The sequence below is a fragment of the Tamandua tetradactyla genome, chromosome 5 (genome assembly GCF_023851605.1).
Source record: "Tamandua tetradactyla isolate mTamTet1 chromosome 5, mTamTet1.pri, whole genome shotgun sequence".
NCBI lineage: Eukaryota > Metazoa > Chordata > Mammalia > Pilosa > Myrmecophagidae > Tamandua > Tamandua tetradactyla.
This window is the reverse complement of record NC_135331.1, coordinates 126,356,626-126,376,418: the sequence shown is the minus strand read 5'-3', so window position 1 is coordinate 126,376,418 and position 19,793 is coordinate 126,356,626. Positions and strand designations below refer to the sequence as shown.

Below are 19,793 nucleotides of genomic sequence, written 5' to 3'. Positions count from 1 at the left end.
TGATTTGTAAAGCATGAAATATTGTTTGCTAAGTCATGATAGTTCAGAAATAATACAGATATACAGAAAGGAGAGTTTTAACAATTAGAAACTAGATTCTAAATGTAGTCAGACTTTGTGTATGCTCTGAATAATCAGTGTCTTCTGTATCTGGTTACTAGATAAATCTATTTTTATTACACATTAGATAATTCACTTTGAAGTTTAAAATTCAGCAAGTAGCGGTGGGCGGTCCCGGGTCACGTGACGGGGCGCCGGGGTGGTGGGAGCCGGGACTGGGAATTCTCCTGAGGGAAGAGGAGTGAAGAGGGGGGGACGCGGCGGCGGCGCTGACAATGAGTTTTCTTGGAGGCTTTTTTGGTCCAATTTGTGAGATCGATGTTGTCCTTAATGATGGGGAAACCAGGAAAATGGCAGAAATGAAAACTGAAGATGGGAAAGTAGAAAAACACTATCTTTTCTATGATGGAGAATCTGTTTCAGGAAAGGTAAACCTAGCCTTTAAGCAACCTGGAAAGAGGCTAGAGCACCAAGGAATTAGAATTGAATTTGTAGGTCAAATTGAACTTTTCAATGACAAGAGTAATACTCATGAATTTGTAAACCTAGTGAAAGAATTGGCCTTGCCTGGAGAACTGACTCAGAGCAGAAGTTATGACTTTGAATTCATGCAAGTTGAAAAGCCATATGAATCTTATATTGGTGCCAATGTTCGCTTGAGGTATTTTCTTAAAGTGACAATAGTAAGAAGACTGACAGATTTGGTGAAAGAGTATGATCTTATTGTTCACCAGCTTGCCACCTATCCTGATGTAAACAATTCTATTAAAATGGAAGTGGGCATTGAAGATTGTCTACACATAGAATTTGAATATAATATAAATCAAAGTATTATTTAAAGGATGTGATTGTTGGAAAAATTTACTTTTTATTAGTAAGAATACAAATCCAACATATGGAGTTACAGCTGATCAAAAAAGAGATCACAGGGATTGGACCTAGTACAACAGACAGAAACAATTGCCAAATATGAAATAATGGATGGTGCACCAGTAAAAGGTGAATCAATTCCAATAAGACTATTTTTAGTGGGATATGACCCAACTCCAACAATGAGAGATGTGAACAAAAAATTTTCAGTAAGGTACTTTTTGAATCTAGTCCTTGTTGATGAGGAAGACAGAAGGTACTTCAAGCAGCAGGAGATCATTTTATGGAGAAAAGCACCTGAAAAACTGAGGAAACAGAGAACAAACTTTCACCAGCGATTTGAATCTCCAGAATCACAGGCATCTGCTGAACAGCCTGAAATGTGAACTGAATGGGAGTAAAAAAGAAAAACAAAACACTCCTGTAACTATTGAGATTAAGTTCAGCAGGTTGAAGATGGTTGCGGAATGTAGGGGTCAAAGGCCAAAACTCCATTTATAATAGTCTTCCTTTATCCTACAGTGCTGCATATATTTTATGATATAACTAAATGTTCTTCATGTATATACATTTTAAAAAGTGCTTTCTTTGAGACACTGGAACTTTCTTAGGCTGCCTCCTTTTTTTTTTTTTCAATTAACTGCACTTTGATTTGATGATAAGCACTCAGATATACTTAAGCATAAATATTAAAGATCTTCCTGTGAGTAGGCTGGTTAATTATAATCTTGCCTTCTTTCTGCTTAGTGTTGATTATAAATATTTTTCTCCCTTTTCATGCAAATGAGTACTTACTCTTTTCATGCAGAAACATATTTTATGTCCAAGCAAAATGAGAAAACCTGAATAGCCCTTATATTGTGCAGAGATTTAAAACAGCATCTCAATTTTTTAAAACAACTAAATTGTTTTTACATAACTTTGAGAAACACATATGAAGTGTTGAATTGTAGGTGCCTCTGAGTCTACCATTCCATGGCTTCCTGAATTTTATCCTCTTAGAAGTCTTCTGTCATATGAATATTAAATTTTTTTTTCAAGGGAATATGTGGCATGTTACTGTAATCATTGTCTTTTTTTTTCCCCCAAAAGTAACCATTCTGCTACTTTTCAGCATTGCCACTATATGTTTTCTGTAATGTGGAATTGACCCTATGTTGGTGTTTTAAAATTTGTTAAACTATGTAATTTTTCCATAAATACTCTGAAATGTGTATGTGTATTTTTTTAATTTAAGGAATCTTTTTGCCATATATGCACTATTTTCTTGGCCTCAGAAATTTATTCTCTTCACATTTCAGGTGAAAATTTTGGGATGGGGGACTCAGGAGCATATGTGAAGCATGTATTTTCCAGATGTGGACAATTTCATGTTTGTTAAACTGGAACATTGGTTAGTTCAATCTCAAATTTAAATCTTACCACCTGTTTTAATTTTTTTAACATTAAATTCAAGTCATTTATTCAACGTCTCTGAAAAAGAAGGTTGCAATCATCTGATTCTGTGCATGGGATCTGATCTCAAATGCAGTAAATGTGGGATGCAGATACCAAAACAAAGCCTGCTGCGTGGAAACTACTTTCATTTATGGCTCATTGGTTTTTGTACCAATATTTTTTATACACTTCAGAGTAAACCTTGTCAGGTAATACTTTGAGTAAGCTAAATAATCCAAATTAATTTTCTTAACCTGTTTTACTACAATGGCACTTTGATAAAATGGCCGATAAACAACTTCTCTATTCGCAAAAAGTTCTATGCTGGAGCATCTATTTTAAATATAGACATCTGTGAATGGTAACATTTCCCTTCATGTAAGTGCCTGTTCAGAATTTTAAAACTTAATGCCGGACTTCCGGAAAAGATGGCGGCTTAGTAAGACGCGCGGGTCTTAGTTCCTCCTCCAGAAAAGCAACTAAAGAAACAGAAATAACACGAAACAGCTCCCGGAGTCACGACAGAGACCAAAAAGACAGCGTACCCCATTCTGGAACGGCTGAACGGGCAGGGAGAATCCGCTGCGGTGAGATACCTGAGGGGCGCATGTTTTCCTGGCCGGGGCGGCTGGCGACTGGGGTCCCCTCCACGCATGTGGCTCCTCAGTCTGACTGGGAACATTGGATAGCGGGGCCCTCCCGTGACGCTTGGCGTCTCGGGCCAGCTGGGCAATTTGGACCGGCACTCCCCCAAGCCGCGGCCAGCGACCCCCGCCTCCATGCACGGTTTCCCAGGCCGACTGCCCCGCAGACAAACGACCGCCACGAGCGTCACCTACTGGGCAGGAAAAGAAAAACAGAGCCCAGAGATTCCACAGAAAAACCTTTCAACCAGCTGGGTCCCACACCCAGGGAAATCTGATCAAATGCCCAGACACCAGCAGAAAATAATGGATGACGCTCGGAAAATTGAAGATATGGCCCAGTCAAAGGAACAAACCAATAGTTCAAATGAGATACAGGAGCTGAGACAACTAATGCTGAATATATGACCAGAAATGGAAAAACTCTTCAAAAACCAAATCAATAAATTGAGGGAGGACATGAAGAAGACATGGGCTGAACAAAAAGAAGAAATAGAAAATCTGAAAAAACAAATCACAGAACTTGTGGGAGTGAAGGACAAAGAAGAAAAAATGGAAAAAACAATGGATACCTACAATGGTAGATCTAAAGAGACAGAAGCTACAATTAGTGAACTGGAGGATGGAACATCTGAATTCCAAAAAGAAACAGAAACTATAGGGAAAAGAATGGAAAAACTTGAGCAGGGGATCAGGGAACTGAATGACAATATGAAGCGCACAAATATACGTGTTGTGAGTGCACAACAGAAGGAGAAGAGAAGGGAAAAGGAGGAGAAAAACTAATGGAAGAAATTATCACTGAAAATTTCCCAACTCTTAGGAAAGACCTAAAATTACAGATCCAAGAAGTGCAGCACACCCCAAAGAGATTAGACCCAAATAGGCGTTCTCCAAGACACTTACTAGTTAGAATGTCAGAGGTCAAAGAGAAAGAGAGGATCTTGAAAGCAGCAAGAGAAAAACAATCTGTCACATACAAGGGAAACCCAATAAGACTATGTGTAGATTTCTCAGCAGAAACCATGGAAGCTAGAAGACAGTGGGATGATATATTTAAATTACTAAAAGAGAAAAACTGCCAACCAAGACTCCTATATCCAGCAAAATTGTCCTTCAAAAATGAAGGAGAAATTAAAACATTTATAGACAAAAAGTCACTGAGAGAATTTGTGACCAAGAGACCAGCTCTGCAAGAAATACTAAAGGGAGCACTAGAGTCAGATACGAAAAGACAGAAGAGAGAGGTATGGAGTAAAGTGTAGAAAGAAGGAAAATCAGATATGATATATATAATACAAAAGCCAAAATGGTAGAGGAAAATATTATCCAAACAGTAATAACACTAAAAGTTAATGGACTGAATTTCCCGATCAAAAGACATAGAATGGCAGAATGGATTACGACCCAGCAATACCATTGCTAGGTATCTACTCGAAGGACTTAAGGGCAAAGACACAGACGGACATTTGCACACCAGTGTTTATAGCAGCATTATCTACAATTGCAAAGAGATGGAAACAGCCAAAATGTCCATCAACAGAAGAGTGGCTAAACAAACTGTGGCGTATACCTACGATGGAATATTATGCAGCTTTAAGACAGACTAAACTTATGAAGCATGTAATAACATGGATGGACCTAGAGAACATTATGCCGAGTGAGTCTAGCCCAAAACTAAAGGACAAATACTGTATGGTCCCACTGATGTGAACCGACATTCGAGAATCAGCTTGGAATATATCATTGGTAACAGAGACCAGCAGGAGTTAGAAACAGGGTAAGATAATGGGTAATTGGAGCTGAAGGAATACAGACTGTGCAACAGGACTAGATACAAAAACTCAAAAATGGACAGCACAATAATACCTAAGTGTAATGTAACTAGGTTGGAACACTGAATGAAGCTGCACCTGAAATATGGTTTTTTGTTTGTTTGTTTGTGTGCTTGTATCTTTTGTTTTTGTTTTTTTTCTTTTTCCTTTTTATATATATATATATATTTTTTATTAGTATTATTATTTTAATTCTCTTCTCTATATTAACATTCTATATCTTTTTCTGCTGTTTTGCTAGTTCTTTTCCTAAATCGATGCAAATGTACTAAGAAATGATGATCATACATCTATGTGATGATACTAAGAATTACTGAGTGCATGTGTAGAATGGAATGATTTCTAAATGTTGTGTTAATTTCTTTTCTTTTTTTTGATTAATAAAAAAATTAAAAAAAAAAAAACTTAATGCCAAATATTTTCGTGATCACTTTACATGTAGTAATTAAAAATTATTCAAAGAAATTCTGAAAACTATTTGTATTTAACCAGCTTCAAATTGTGCAACCATGACGTGTAAAAAATAAATTGAAACATACTGAGCTTGCTCTTTGAATGATTAAAATAGCTTTGTTCTCAAAAAAAAAAAAATTCAGCAAGTATCTAACAGCTATCAAAAACCTATCTCTGCTCTCAGGCTTAACTCAACACATAAAAGTACTTCTCGTTTTAGGTTTGACAACAGTAAAAAAAAAAAGGAGTCTGAGATGATGTGATAGTATTACTTTTATATATTTTCACCTCAGTTATTTTTGCAGATTTAAAAAAATAATTTAAAAATATCTGGGCGGGCCACGGTGGCTCAGCAGGTAAGAGTGCTTACCTGTCATGCCCGAGGACCCGGGTTCAATTCCTGGTGCCTGCCCATGTATAAAAAAAAAAAATATCTTATCCAAAGTTGGGAATAATAATCAATATAAAAAGTAATCTTGCTATATTCTAAAGCTGTAGAAATTCCTAAGCATTTTTAGGATAGAATGCTTGATAGAAAATATATCTCAGCTACAATCTGAAGCTAAAAATTTTACCTCTTAAATGATACAGACATAGTAACTATAATAATAAAAAGCTAATAAAAAAAGCTAATGATATATATCAGATGCCTATTATATCTCAGGCACTGTGCTTAAAATATGCCATCTTCTTTAAGTGTCACAATAATCTGATGAAGCAGGTGTAACTGTCTTTATGTTATGGTGATTCTGTATAAAAATCATTCTCTGAAAAAATGACATTAGGCTAATGGTTAACTGTCGTAGGTGTCCACTTTCTCATCCTCATTTACTGCTAGGACTCCCCACCACTTGTTTACTATTAAGCTTGCTACCATTCTACTCACTTAGAGATCACATTTCCTAGCCTCCCTTGCAGCCAGGAGTTATATGTTCAGGTTGTGGACTGATATGTTCAGGTTGTGGACTGATATGTGAAAATTCAGGTCACTTCAATTTTTCAACAAGCTGACTCTATTCTCTTGGGTTGTAATGTAGGGTGACCTAGCCTCAACCATGCAGATGAGGAAAACACCCAGGGCAAGGGTGATTCGCAAAACATTTAAAAACTTGTATGACATCGGTATTGTCCAATCAGAACAGATGTAGGCTGTGACTAACTAGTATAATTCTACGAGGGCATATTGGCTGGCTATAGATGCTGTCACTCAGAAGATGAAAAGAACATGGATCCTTGAATACCCTATCAAAGCAGAGCAGTCCTGCCAGCCTAATGTGCTGGATTGTTATAGCAGCTTAGACTTTTCCCAAGTAATACAATGGAGAAATCAGAAACCTGCAAACCAAAGGCATCAGAGTCACACATGGGTTCCAATGCCAGCCATGCCACTTACTAGCCCTGTGACCTTGAGGAAGTTCCTTTATCTCACTGAGTTTGTTTCCCCATTTGTGAAATGAGGATAATTCTACTTACTTTGCAAGGTAGTTAAGAGGTTAGTATATGTCCACACATTGGGCATATTAATAACTTGAGCCTTAACTGTGGGATGCAGAATTATATTTGTATAAGGGTTTTTGGTGAAGAAGGGGAACAAGAGTGTACCTGGAGAAAGAAAGAAGAGCAGCGAAGTAAACTGGTCCTGCTAGACTGACCTTGTACACTTGTATACGAACTTTATTTGTAGAAAGGGGCTGCATGGAAAAGTTGAAAGATCAGTTTTCTCAAGGGACTTTGAGACCTAAGGAAACAAAAACAGAACTTTCTCCGTACTATTCTGTGACAGAGTAGGAAAGAAAGCAAAGGAAGAGAATTCCCCTCTTTTCTGTAACATACAAGACAAGACAGGGGACACTGTGCTCCTTGGTACCTGCAGGCTTTACTGCTTTGGAAGTGAGTCCTGGCCTTGGATATAAAAATCAATTAACAAGTCAACTGTGTTTCCATATATAAGTAACAATAAGAAAAAAAAATTTTTAATGATACTATCTACAGCAGGAATAAAACACATAAAATGCCAGCAACTACTACAAAAAAGATAGGCAAAAACTTAATGGAGAAAATGATAAAACTATATTCAAGAGTATTAAAGATCTAAATAAGTGGATTATGATACATGTTTTTGGCTAGAAAGAGCCATTTTTACAAAGACATCAAGCATTACTAATCAATTCCCAACAGGGTTTTTCCTTCTAGAATTTGAGAAACAGATGCTTAAACTTAGATGGAAAGCAAATAGGCAAGAATAGTGAAGACATTTCTTAAAAAACAAGATGAGAGGACTTATCCTACCAAATACCAAGATTTATTACAAAGTCATGGTTATCGAGACAGGTGATATCAATGCAAGAATGTCAAACAGATAAATGGAACTGAAAAGAGAGCCAAGAGATAAACCTACATATATATATGTACATGCAAACTATTTATGACAGCTGGCACTACATCAGTGGAGGAACGGATAATTATGGTATGGCCTCCTTTAGAAAATGCTTATAAGAAAACAAGGGTCTGGATTGTAAGCTTTATAGTCACATTTAGTCTGGAGTGGTAATTATTATTTCTGGATTTCGAGTATAACAGCATTTTCCAAAGGAGACCACACCATAATTGTTCTTTTGCTTCTGGCTTATTTTGCCTCATGTGGTTTACTTTAGTCATTCTTAACGGTGTCTTTCTAAAAAAAAAGAATCACACATACTCTTTGAGACCAAAGGAAGAAAGGTTTATTTGGTCTGGAACCTAAATTTTCTGTAGCACATAATCAACTCAACTTATTTGTATAGCTCATTTGAATGACTGAAACACAGGGAGCCCAGAATAAGAAAGAGGTCCTTTAATCCTGTGTAGCTTAATGTAATGCCTGGACACATCTTAGAGTATAATTAAGCAGATAATCAAAAAGTACTGGCAAAGTCCCTTGAGGGATGGGAGAAAAAATATGGAACTATTAAACGTTACCATCAGGAAATCCCCCGATACCGTGTCAAACTTTACGGACAACCTAATCAATAGGTCAAGCCCTTGATTTTGAGGCTTGCTCTTATGAAGCTTATGTATGTAGCGGAGAAGCTTAGCCAGCCTATAGATATGCCTAAGGGTCATCTCTGGAAGATTTCTTTTGTTGCTCAGATGTGGCATCACTCTCTCTAAGCCCAATTCCACAAGTGAAATCGTTACCCTCCCTGCTATGTGGAACATGACATCCAGGGGTGAAAGTCTCCCTGGTGGCATGGGAGATCACTCCCAGGGATGAATCTATCCCTGGTACCGTGGAATCAACAATTCCATCCTGACCAAAAGGGGGAAAAGAAGTGTAATTAACAAAGTATCAGTGGCAGAGAGTTCAGAGAGAGTCAAGAGGCTACTCTAGAGGTTGCTCTTACACAAGCTTCAGTTAGACATTGCTACCTATCATAACCTGCCAAACCCCAACCAGGACCATTCCAGCTAATCCTAACAAACACCTAGGGCAATATATAAGATTCCACAAGGGTTCCATGTACTGGAGTAACTTTCCAGAAACCTACAATCTCCAGATGGGTCCCTGGACCAGATAAGTCCTGAAACCTAGAGGGTCCAGCCTCTCCAAAACATCAGATAGTTCCATCTCCCTACCCCATATTAGTGACAGAACTTTCCAACGTGAAAAATTTAGAAATTTTGTTTGGCCAGAGCCCAAACACCGCTAAGGAGATGGATAGCAAGATCAAAGGTGATGTGGAGTTGTACAAAGAATACAGGATTTAACAAATGAATATGACTGCCGAATCATTAAATTGATATCTTTTAGTCTCCAGTATTTTAGAGCAGCTAGAAGTAAAAACCTAAAATTATGGAATTGTAACTCCTGTTAAACTCTGAAATGTGTTCTACAACTGATTGTGGTGCTACACTTTGAAAATTTATAGCTCTTTTGTATATATGTTATTTTTCACAAAAAAGAAAAGTCGATTGTGTTGATAAAATATTTATGCCTTCTAGCCTCCCATATTGTGGAGCAGCTAGAAGGAAAAATCTGAGAGGATGGTATGGTAGCCCATGACAAACTCTGGGATCTGTCCTGTAACTACTTGTTGAATAGTACTTTAAAAACTATTGCTTTTTTCTTTCTTTGCTTTTTATATTATACAATAAAAAGTTTTTAAAAAAGTAAACTACAAACTGAGATTTTTTGGCACACACATAATTTAAAAAGTTATCGTATCCAAGAATCTATAAAGAATAAATAAATAAGCCAAACCACCTATTAGGAAAATGAAGAGATATTTCATAGAAAAAGCTAATAAATATTTGACAAAATGTTTAATTTATCTAATCAGAGAAAGGCAAAATCACAATGAGATACTATTTCAACATCCACTAGGCACCCCAAAATTAAAACTTGATAATACTGACTGTTGAAAAGCATGTAGCACAAGAGGAACTCTAAAGTACTGCAGGTAGAAGTGTAAATTACAAGTAGGAATGGAAAATGCCTGTACAACTTGGCATCATGTTGTAAAATTTAACAGGCCTATACCATGTACCCCAGGAATTTCACTCCATGCACAGAAGCACCAGTTAAGATAAATAAAATGATGTACTAAAAAATCCACTAAGAAGGAGAATGGAAAAAGTGTGATCTGTAAACAGTGTGTAATGAATAAACTACAACCTCACACATTAATGTGGATGAATCTCAAAACATACACTATGTAACCATTTCTACAAAGATATAAAGAACACAAAAAGTTACACAATTATATCAGGAAGCAGCACACAGAGAGTTCCTTGATAATGGAAATATTTTATTTCTAAATTGCGTAACTGGTTATTTGATATTGATTTTGCTTTCTAACTTACACATGCATTATAAAAATTTTTGGTATCAATACTTCACAATTAAAATTTAAAGGAAAAAAGATGTTGAATGGATAAAAAGCAAATTTTTAAACAGTTATTTAGGATGAGATGATGTGGGTTTTCACATTCTAGAGTATTCATTTTTGAACTTTAAAAAGTGGTCCTCCAGAGAAGTAAAACATACGGATTAAAAATAAATAAATAATAGGGGGAACAAATGTTAAAATAAATTTAGTAGATTGAAATGCTAGTGATCAATGAAAGGGAGGGGTAAGGGGCATGACGTATAAATTTTTTCTGTTTTCTTTTTATTTCTTTTTCTGAATTGATGCAAATGTTCTAAGAAATGGTCATGATAAATATACAATTATGTGATGATATTGTGAATTACTGATTATACATGTAGAATGGAATGATCATATGGTAAGAATGTTTGTGTTTGTATGTTGGCATGTTTAATAAAAAAAAAACTGGCCCTCAATATGCTCAAAGAGCTAAAGGAAAACATAAAGAACAAAAAAAAATTAGGAAATTGATGGATGAACACAAATAAAATATCAATCAAGACATAGAAATTATGAAAAGGAACCATACTGAGCTGAAGACCACAATAACAGAAATTAAAAATTCCCTATAGGGCTTCAGCAGCAGATTGGAGCTGCCAAAAAAAAGAATAATCACTAATAGGGAAGATGAGACACCTGATATTACTCAGTCTGAGCAGAAAGAATAAAGAACAAATAAAAGTAAACAGAGCATGAGGAACCTGGGGGACAGCATCTGGGATCCTGTGGGAATCCCAAAAGAAGAAGAAAGATGGAGTAGAAAGAATACTAAAAAAAATAGTGGCTGAAAACTTCTGCTATTTAAAGACAAGAACATACACATGCAAGATGCTCAACAAACTCCAAATAGGATAAAGCTCCCCCAGAACTCACACAACACCACATTATAATCAAAATGTCAAATGCCAAAGATAAAGAGAGAATTCTGAAAGGCACGAGAAAGAAGCAACACGTCACATTCAAGGGAACCTAAATAAGATTTAGTGCCAAGTTCTCCTTGGAAACCATGGAGGCAAGAAGGCAGCAGGATGACACATTTAAAGTGCTAAAAGCAAAAAAACTGCTAACCAAGATCTCTATACCTGGCAAAGCTGTCTTTCAAAAATGAGGAAGAGATACAAAAATTCCCAGCTAAACTAAGGGAGTTCATCAGCACTAGACTGGCCCTCCAAGAGATGCTAAAAAGAGTTCTGTAAATAAGTTGAAAGTAAAGTACAATAGACAATAGATCAAACCTGCATGAAGAGATAAAGATCTCAGGTAAAGGTAATGACAGGTGTAAATACAAATGCCAGCATTCTTCTATTTGTAGATTATAACTCCACTTTTTTACTTCGTATAGGATCTAAAGGCAAATGCATAAAATGTTGTAAGAAGTCAGTGGTTTGGGACTCTCAATGTATCAACATGTAATCTGTGACAAGAGCAACAAAAATGGGGGGGTACAGGAATATAGTTTGTGTATTCTATTCAAGTTAAATTGGTATCAAAGCAAAGGGAATTGTTACAGATTTAGGTTGTTAAATTTAAGTCCCATGGTAACTACTAAGAAAATATTTGAGAATATGCAAGCTCACAGAGACAAGTTAAGTCAAAAACATTCTGAAAACCAAGACGCAGAGTTAGTTTATAGAGCTAAGATGCATGTATGGGTGCAGAACTTACAGTTTATATATCTACTTAGAGCAAAGAAAGGGTATGGAGGAATGGGGAGGGGGAGGCAAGTAAGATGTGCTCAATGTGAGTTGTCTGGGGCAGGGTGCTTTGTGTACCATAAATCTGCAAAAGCTGTCCACGCAGAATTTTGTAGGTATGGGCCCATTTGATGAAGATAAGTCAGTGTGACTTGTTTCTTACAATTCCAACTTTCCCCTGGAGGCAGGGGCCTTAATTAGCACACAAAGGATCAGTCTGTCAGCCTGCCTCAGTTGCTTTTAGTTTCTTTGTAGTTTCCTGACTAAAAACAGAAGTTTAAGCAAATTAAGATGATTAGAAAAGCTATTTACCAGGCTAACTACCAAGACAAAAAATGAGAGTACAGGTGCCAGGGTGGGGGGGAGGGGAAATACAAAATGGGGGTAGGGTTTTTGTGTGGGGAGCTGGGGAAGTTTAGTAATGGAAGGTGAGGAGGGTACCACAACATAATGAATGTGACTAATTACCATTGAATGATAAGCTTGGGAGGATAGAGATGGGAAAGGTTATGTTGTATAAGCTTATGTGTATATATAAACACACACACACAAAAAAGAAAGCGTAACTTAAGAGAGAATAATTAAAGGCAATACATTGTCCTGGATGGGATCTAAGAAGGGAGGAGCGCTCAAAAGGTCATTATTGGGACATATGAAAAAATTGAACTACAAACTGTAAGCTTTATATCAATGTTAAATTTCTAACTTCATAACTGCACCTAAGTGATTATATAAGTGAATATTCTTGTTCTGAGGAATTGTATATGGCAATATTAAGTTCGGAGGCGTGATGTATATAATTTACACTCAAGTGTTAAGAAAATGGATAAACAGATGGATCGACACACTGACAAATGTGGTAAAATATTAAAACTACTGGATATGGGTATCTCGGGGATAGGGGTATCTTGGAGTTTTCTCTATAGGGCTTATATTTTTGTAACTGTCCTGTAAGTTTGAAACTATTTCAAAATAAAGTGTTTTTTTTTTTTTAATTATGCTTAGCATACTCTGTGGGTTAACTAAGTCCACAATATACTGGGAAAGATTTCCAACAAAACGGGTTTAAAATGCTGGCTTTTACAGAAAGCATGCATGCTTTTCTCTACTAAAAATTCTCGGCTCCATCTCATTTTTACGCTTATTTTCCTTTGGCCCATTTATGCGCTCTTCCAGTTCTGTTCTGTTTTTTAAATATGTAAACTATCACAAATCCTTTTTGAAAACTGGATAGACGTAAATACATTAAATATGCAAATGACTGAACCCCCTTCCCAAAGGGTCTTTTTCAGGGGCATCAATGTCAGGTGCGCCCGTGAACCTTCAAGAAAACAACCCGGAACGCTTACAGACTTTCTTGGCCAGTGGACAAGCCAGAAGGGAGCCCGTCGTCCGGGATAGAAAGGCCTCTGGTATTTTTTTTAGCTCTAGCTAGCTCCACTCCTGAGCTCCACCGAGGCAAGGGACCCGTCCACAGGTCGGGGAGCAGGTGGAGGAGCCAAAGAAGAGTTAAGCTTCAAAGCTCCTAGCGCCCTCGAACACAAGCGGCTTAGTCCGCGGAGGCGCTTCTCGCAGCTCCCGAGCCATCGCGACATGCCCCCGGCCTTAGCTCTGGGGCTGGACTCCTTACTTGCCGTTCTCCACGCAGTTGCCCGAAAGCGGCTGAGCAGCCAAGCAAGGTCCAAAGCGGCCATGGCGCCGAATCCCGCAGCTTCCGCGGTGGCCCAAAGGACAGCGGCGGGAGCCTGTGGTGATGACGACCCACACCACAGGGCCGGAAGGGGCGGGGCCTCCGAGGGGCGGGGCGGGGCTTCCACGGTTGACTTGGGAAATTCGAGCGGCTCTCTTAGGTTTTGTATAAAAGGGGCGGGCCGCGGGCTCAGCCTTCTGGCCAAGAATACCCAAACGCTGAACACTTACCCCCTGAACACAGTTGATTAAAACCCAAAATTACAGTTGAAATTGGATGAGAGAAAATCCAGTTTATTCCTCTCAGTCTGAGAGGATGATCTAGTATACTTTTACAGTATACTAAGATTGACCACCTTTCATTTTACTTTCACCATAATGGGCTGTTTTCCCTCTCTTTTGTATTTGAAATCTGTACTTATTTAGTAAGCTTCTACTTAATTTACCTGTTCTAACCTACTCCCCTGAGGACCTGAAAGGTGACATCTGTGTGTGAGGCGCAGAGCCAGAGAAGTTTCTTCCTCTGGCTCTGGCTGTAGTTCGCATTGCTCTGTCAACTGGCCTTTAAACTCCAACTTCAATCGTGTTTGGAGTATATGTGGTGAATGGGGTGCTTTATATAACCTGTGGAAGTCTTTATAGAAACACAGTGGAGACCTCTTGAACGCTTCTCTTTTTATAAAGAAAAATTCTTGACTAGCCACTGGGCCCAGGTAGTGTCTGGCCATGATACTAGGTGGCCACAGAATCTGAGTTTGTCCTCATGAACTTCGAGTTAACTGGTCCTCCTAGATAAGGAATTCTTTCATTAAGTGGGAGTGATACACACAGGACAGGGCCAGAGCCAAAGCCCAAACAATTTTCATGACATACTCCTAAGATCATGGTTCTGACCTTTAGAATATATCTACAGTTTAATGATGAATTCCTTGTGACAATGACTGAGGAAAAACTTCAAAGCTGGATTACAGATGACTTTGCTTAATATGCTGACCCACCTTCTAATGGACTGGTTTGGCATTTAGAGCCCCATTTAACAGAGGTCCTCAAGAAACTGCAGAAAAAAAAATCCTCCCAGATTTAGAACTAATTTATCTTGGACGAATTGCATGGAAGGACCTATGGCCTGACCCATACTTCATTTCACAGACAGTGACTAACAGTTTTATCAAGTGGTCAGTGGCTGAAAATGTAAAAGGTTTGAAACAGTTCTTTGGATTAGGACCTCTCAACATGAGCCCAAAGCATGAGAACAAAATTTGGGTTCCACTGAATGCTCAAGAAAAGGCTTTCACTGTAGAACGCCTCTTAATCAGAACAAGTGACAGTATTATTTATCTATTGCTGCATAAAAAGTTATACCAAAATATTTAGTGGCTTAACACATGTTTATTATCTCACAGATTTTGAGTCAGGAATTCATGAGCCAGGGTATCTTTGGCTCATGGTCTTTCATGAAGTTACCGTCAAGCTGTCTGTTGGGATTCAGTATCATATGAAAATTTGACAGTGGGAGGTTTTGTTTCCAGTTCACTAACTTATAAAATCTCATCAGCTGAATTGCTGGTTGAAGTTAAAAGAAACAGGGAAGGTAGCAGGGGTGTGAAGTCATGAACACTGGCAGAATCGAGGGCTGTATTTCCACAGGTGATTCTTATCAGAGAAATTTGGGCATAAAACATGCTATTACCCACACCCTATCCTGGAGATTGATCCTGTTGGTCTGGAATGGGGCCCTGGAATTTTTCTTAAACAAGCAGACCACGTGATACCACGGAAGTTTGCAAAGCACAGCTTTCACTATATTTCCTTCCTCACTGGGTCATTTATGTTTATATATTTAATTTTCCTTTTTCCTATATTGTACCACAACTGCATATGGTGGTGGTGGTATAGACTGAAACTATCGAGACAAGATTATAGAATTAGAGAAATGGAATCCCATAGAGATTTTGGACTTGAAGCTGGATAAGGAAAAGTTGTATTAAGTTAGGAAGAAGTATTTGCTTTTAGATAAAAATGTGTTTCCTTTTATCAAATAGGGACAATTATTTTTAAATGCATATAAACATTTTTAGTTTGCTTAAACAATCAGATTTTATTGCTTTAGAGTATTAAAAAAATATATTGGAGTAACATATATGCACCATAAAGTCCCCATTTCAAGTATAAAATTCACTGGTATTAATTACATTCACAATGTTGTACTTCCATTACCATCATCCATTCCCCAAACTTGTTTTTCCATTACCCCAGACAGAAATGGTTTATCTATTTTAAGTGCTAACTCCTCATTCCCCACTTCCACCTTCCACCATGGTAACTTGTAATCTACTTTCCATGAATTTGCATATTCTAGTTATTTCATATAAGTGAGACTATACAGTATTTGTCCTTTTGTGTCTGGCTTGTTTCACTCAACATGATGTCTTAAAGATTCATCCATGTTGTAGCATGTATCAGAATGTCATTGTTTTTTATGGCTGAATAACATTCTATTGTATGTATATTTCACATTTTGCTTATCAATTCATTCATTGATGGACACTTGAGTTTCTTAGAAGGTGCATTTTAAACGTGTAAATATATGTATGTAGATATTGGAAAGCCACAAGATGGACTATACAGTAACCTCCGACATGTTTTTATACTTGCTTCTCAATCACAAACCCATTTCATAGGTTTGGTGAATTCTGGAGAAAGGGTCCCACTTTCCATTGTGGAAGCAGAAGAGGTCAGACATATTTGCTGTCTCTGATGCCTGATGGTTTGAGTGATGGCACAAGACTAAATTTGGTCAGTTGGACATTCCCACCAGACTTAGAATCTGGAGGGAGCGGTGTAAATAAGCAGTGTTGGGAATTCAGTTTCCAGAGGCATCACTGTCAGACTGAATTATGTGCCTGATAAAGACAGGTTCTTAATTTTAATTGGCATTCCTTTGGGTGTGAACTTGTTTGCAAATAAGGGTCTCTGAAGCTGCATTAACAGTTAAGGGGTGGACTCATTTGTGAATAGGATCTTCTAAGAACTTATTTCAGTATCGCCAACTGAATGAGGGCAGGCCTTAGTCTGTGTAAAGGAAGTCTTATTAATAGAGAAAATCCAGAGGTAACCTAGGAGCCAGAAGCCAGAAACTGGAAGAGAAAGCCACAGGAAGAGATCAAGGACATGGCTATATGACAGTAGACAGAAATACAAACCAAAGAACCCAAAGGATTGTGGCAAAATGCTGCAGACTTTGGGCAGAAAGCATGGCTTCGTTGACACCTCAATTTTAGACTTCTGGCACTAAAAACATGAGCCACTAAATTTTTGTTGTTTAATCCAATCCATGGTATGATCTCTGTCTTAGACTGATAAACAGAAGACATTCCCTCTCTAAGAGTCAATTACACTGCTTCAGGTAATCATTTCCCTTCTCACTCCATCAGAATTTGGGGGTGAACACCGTATGACAGTTTCTCTGGGAAACCAGCAGTTGAAATTCCTAGATTTTAAACTATGATCACTGATTCACTTTAAAATATTTTTTAAAATTTTAATTTATTTTTAACTCTTGTACTTTTAAGCCCATATTAAATCAACCAACTATAATCATAAGGGCAATTCACCCTTAAATACTATTTATATCACTAAGAATGAGTCCTTTGCTAAATCTGGAAGATTATCCAAATTTAGAATAAGCATATTTCAAACTCAGGACCAGGTATATGAAGATGAAAAATGTGTGTGGCAAAAATTCATGGTGACTAATGCATATAATTACATTTTCTCCATTAAAATATACCTGGTATACGATTGCTTAGTCAATTTATAAAACTTCTGAATACTTTTTAAAAAGCAAAGTGTTATTGAGAGCACTCAGTGAAGTACCTTTAGACTACCTGAAGAATGCAAAAGATGCAAGTAATAAAAATACTTTAAATAAGCTGAAGTATATAACCACACTGTTCTATAATTAATTGATATAGTATATCCAAATTATAAATTAAATTATATACCCCTAGTGTTCTGAAAATACGCAAAGGATTGCACATTTTAGCTGCTCCTCCAGATAGTCATTTGTTCATTTATTAACTCCAGAGGCAGTAACACAATGCTAAAAATAAACATGCATCAATTATACAATGCATACATATAAAGTCTTCTGTCATCATAACGAATATAAGCAAATAAGATTTTCTATATATACTCTAAATGCATTATTATTTTCACAAGTAAAAGAGGAAAAGAAAACAGTGAATTTAATGCTATTCAGCACCTTTAGTAAAGTCAGAAGACTCACCATCATCAAAAACGTTTGCTTGTATAACATCAAACATGTATAGCTAATTTTGTTCCATTTTTAACTTGAACTATTTTATTTACATTACGCTCTGTTCAATAAATTTTAACAATATTTAAAAATTATCTAAATTCATAAAACTATTTCAGAAATTTCAACATTTAATTATTATATATACATACAAGGAAGTCCATGAAAACAGTTAGAGAAATGTAATCAGAAAGTCCAAGCAACATTACCAAATTTAGCAAAATTCCAACCAATCAAGGCAGAGGGCATTCAACATTCAAAAATCTTTATATGCTGCTAATGTGAACATGAAAAGTTCCAGTAATAAAAGTCAATATGAGAATTAATGTTGAAACCACAGTAGAAAATATATTTTAATAGGCATGACATATGACATATTTAATAGCAACAACAGTAATGACTTAATAGAAAAGTTTTATAACATTGTCATATATGAACTACCTGGTTTGATCATATGGTAAAGGTATATATATATATATATATATATATAGGGCTACAGAAGTTGATTTTAAAAAATATATTTTAGCAGCCAGAATTTTATTTCCAGTTAAAATATAGTAAAATGCTAAAAGTAATATTTATAATTAACTAAATAGTACCCCAATATTAGAAAATTTAAAATCCCATGCTATTCTAGCTAAAATGTCCTCTAATATGATGTCTGATGTAAGGATTGTGGAAAGCCAATAATAGACAATCAGATGTACATATGGCCTTAAAGTTTCACTGAAATACTTAGGTAGCAAAATATATGAAAAAGTAATAGAAAAGTTAAAAGGTAAAATTAAAAAAAATATTGCACAGCCACATTACCTAGAAAGTAAAGTTGATGTTTGCATCATGGATGATATAAATTATCTTCCATCTATAAAAAGGTATAAATATTTCTTAGAACTTATCAGAATCTACAGTTTAGTATCATACATTATTTGAATCACTGCTGAATGAGGTAATTGTCAAGTCTCGAACAATAGTTTTATCCTACTGGAAATATTTGAGGGCAGCAACCAGAAAAAATTTCTCTAAAAATATTTCAGAATCGAGAACAGCTATATGTGCAGCTCTCCCAATTAGTGAATCAGCTGTATTGGGTAATGCATTGATGACATTATATCGAACCAAATTACAATCCTTGCTTTGCAGGACTGGGCGAAGCAAGTTATGGATCATTTCTGAATAGATTTGTCCTATGAAACAAACAGAGAAAAAAGGAAATTAGTTCATATGAGTAAATGAAAGAAAATTCTATGTTCACTTTTATATAATTTACAAGATTAGATATATTATTTCAATTTAAAGCAGAAAATGTCTTTTATCAAGGTTCTATTTTTCTTTGACTTTCATTTTTGAGACTTGGAAAATATTTTCATAGAAAATAAATAAACACATTATTTATTTACTCAGCCAAATAAAAATAACAACCTTACAATACTTTGCTCTTGTGTATTTGATTTTTTTTTTTTTTTGGGCATGGGCAGGCACTGGGAATCGAACCTGGGTCTCCAGCATGGCAGATGAGAACTCTGCCTGCTGAGCCACTGTGGCCCACCCTATTTGATATTTTTAATTCAAAGTGACACATATAACAAAGCAAAGAATCTTCAACGTTAAGTCTCTTCCAACTGTTAAACTACTTTGAAAATAATAAGCTGGTTGTTGTGAGACATTTTGATAAGGCAAAATTAAAAACTTTATAGTAGGTACTTCAGAAATGTTTCCACAGCAGTCATCATTTCCAAATCAATTTAAGAAAGAAAAATCATCTTCTTATAGTCAGAAAAACCATGTGGCTCAAAGAACAAACAGGACTCTTTTAAGTTTATTTAGTGCTTGGTTCTGCTTTTAATTCAAGGTTGCATTCCTCTCTCCCTTTTTTTGGTTAGTTC

General features: G+C 36.5%; 2 protein-coding genes and 1 pseudogene across 10 annotated transcripts in view; 1 reads left to right on the top strand and 2 right to left on the bottom strand.

The window, feature by feature from the left end:
- SDHAF4 (succinate dehydrogenase complex assembly factor 4) overlaps window positions 1-14,317 on the bottom strand; it is a 35,878-nt gene extending 21,561 nt beyond the window's left edge. The window contains exons 1-2 of the mRNA XM_077159434.1: window positions 14,036-14,317; window positions 13,535-13,823 (exon numbers count right to left, since the gene is read on the bottom strand). Coding sequence (XP_077015549.1) covers window positions 13,535-13,823; window positions 14,036-14,317 — 571 coding nt within the window. The remainder of the gene's footprint in view (window positions 1-13,534; window positions 13,824-14,035) is intronic.
- LOC143682731 (vacuolar protein sorting-associated protein 26A pseudogene) lies at window positions 244-2,293 on the top strand (annotated as a pseudogene). Its single transcript, XR_013175257.1, has 2 exons — window positions 244-1,327; window positions 2,232-2,293. The product of XR_013175257.1 is annotated as a vacuolar protein sorting-associated protein 26A pseudogene (transcript).
- A 3,328-nt stretch (window positions 14,318-17,645) lies between the features above and the next one.
- Window positions 17,646-19,793, bottom strand: part of FAM135A (family with sequence similarity 135 member A) — a 133,033-nt gene continuing 130,885 nt past the window's right edge. For all 8 annotated transcript variants that reach the window (XM_077162193.1, XM_077162194.1, XM_077162199.1 and 5 more), the window contains one exon: window positions 17,646-19,094. In XM_077162193.1, coding sequence (XP_077018308.1) covers window positions 18,889-19,094 — 206 coding nt within the window. In that variant the 3' untranslated portion in view covers window positions 17,646-18,888. The remainder of the gene's footprint in view (window positions 19,095-19,793) is intronic.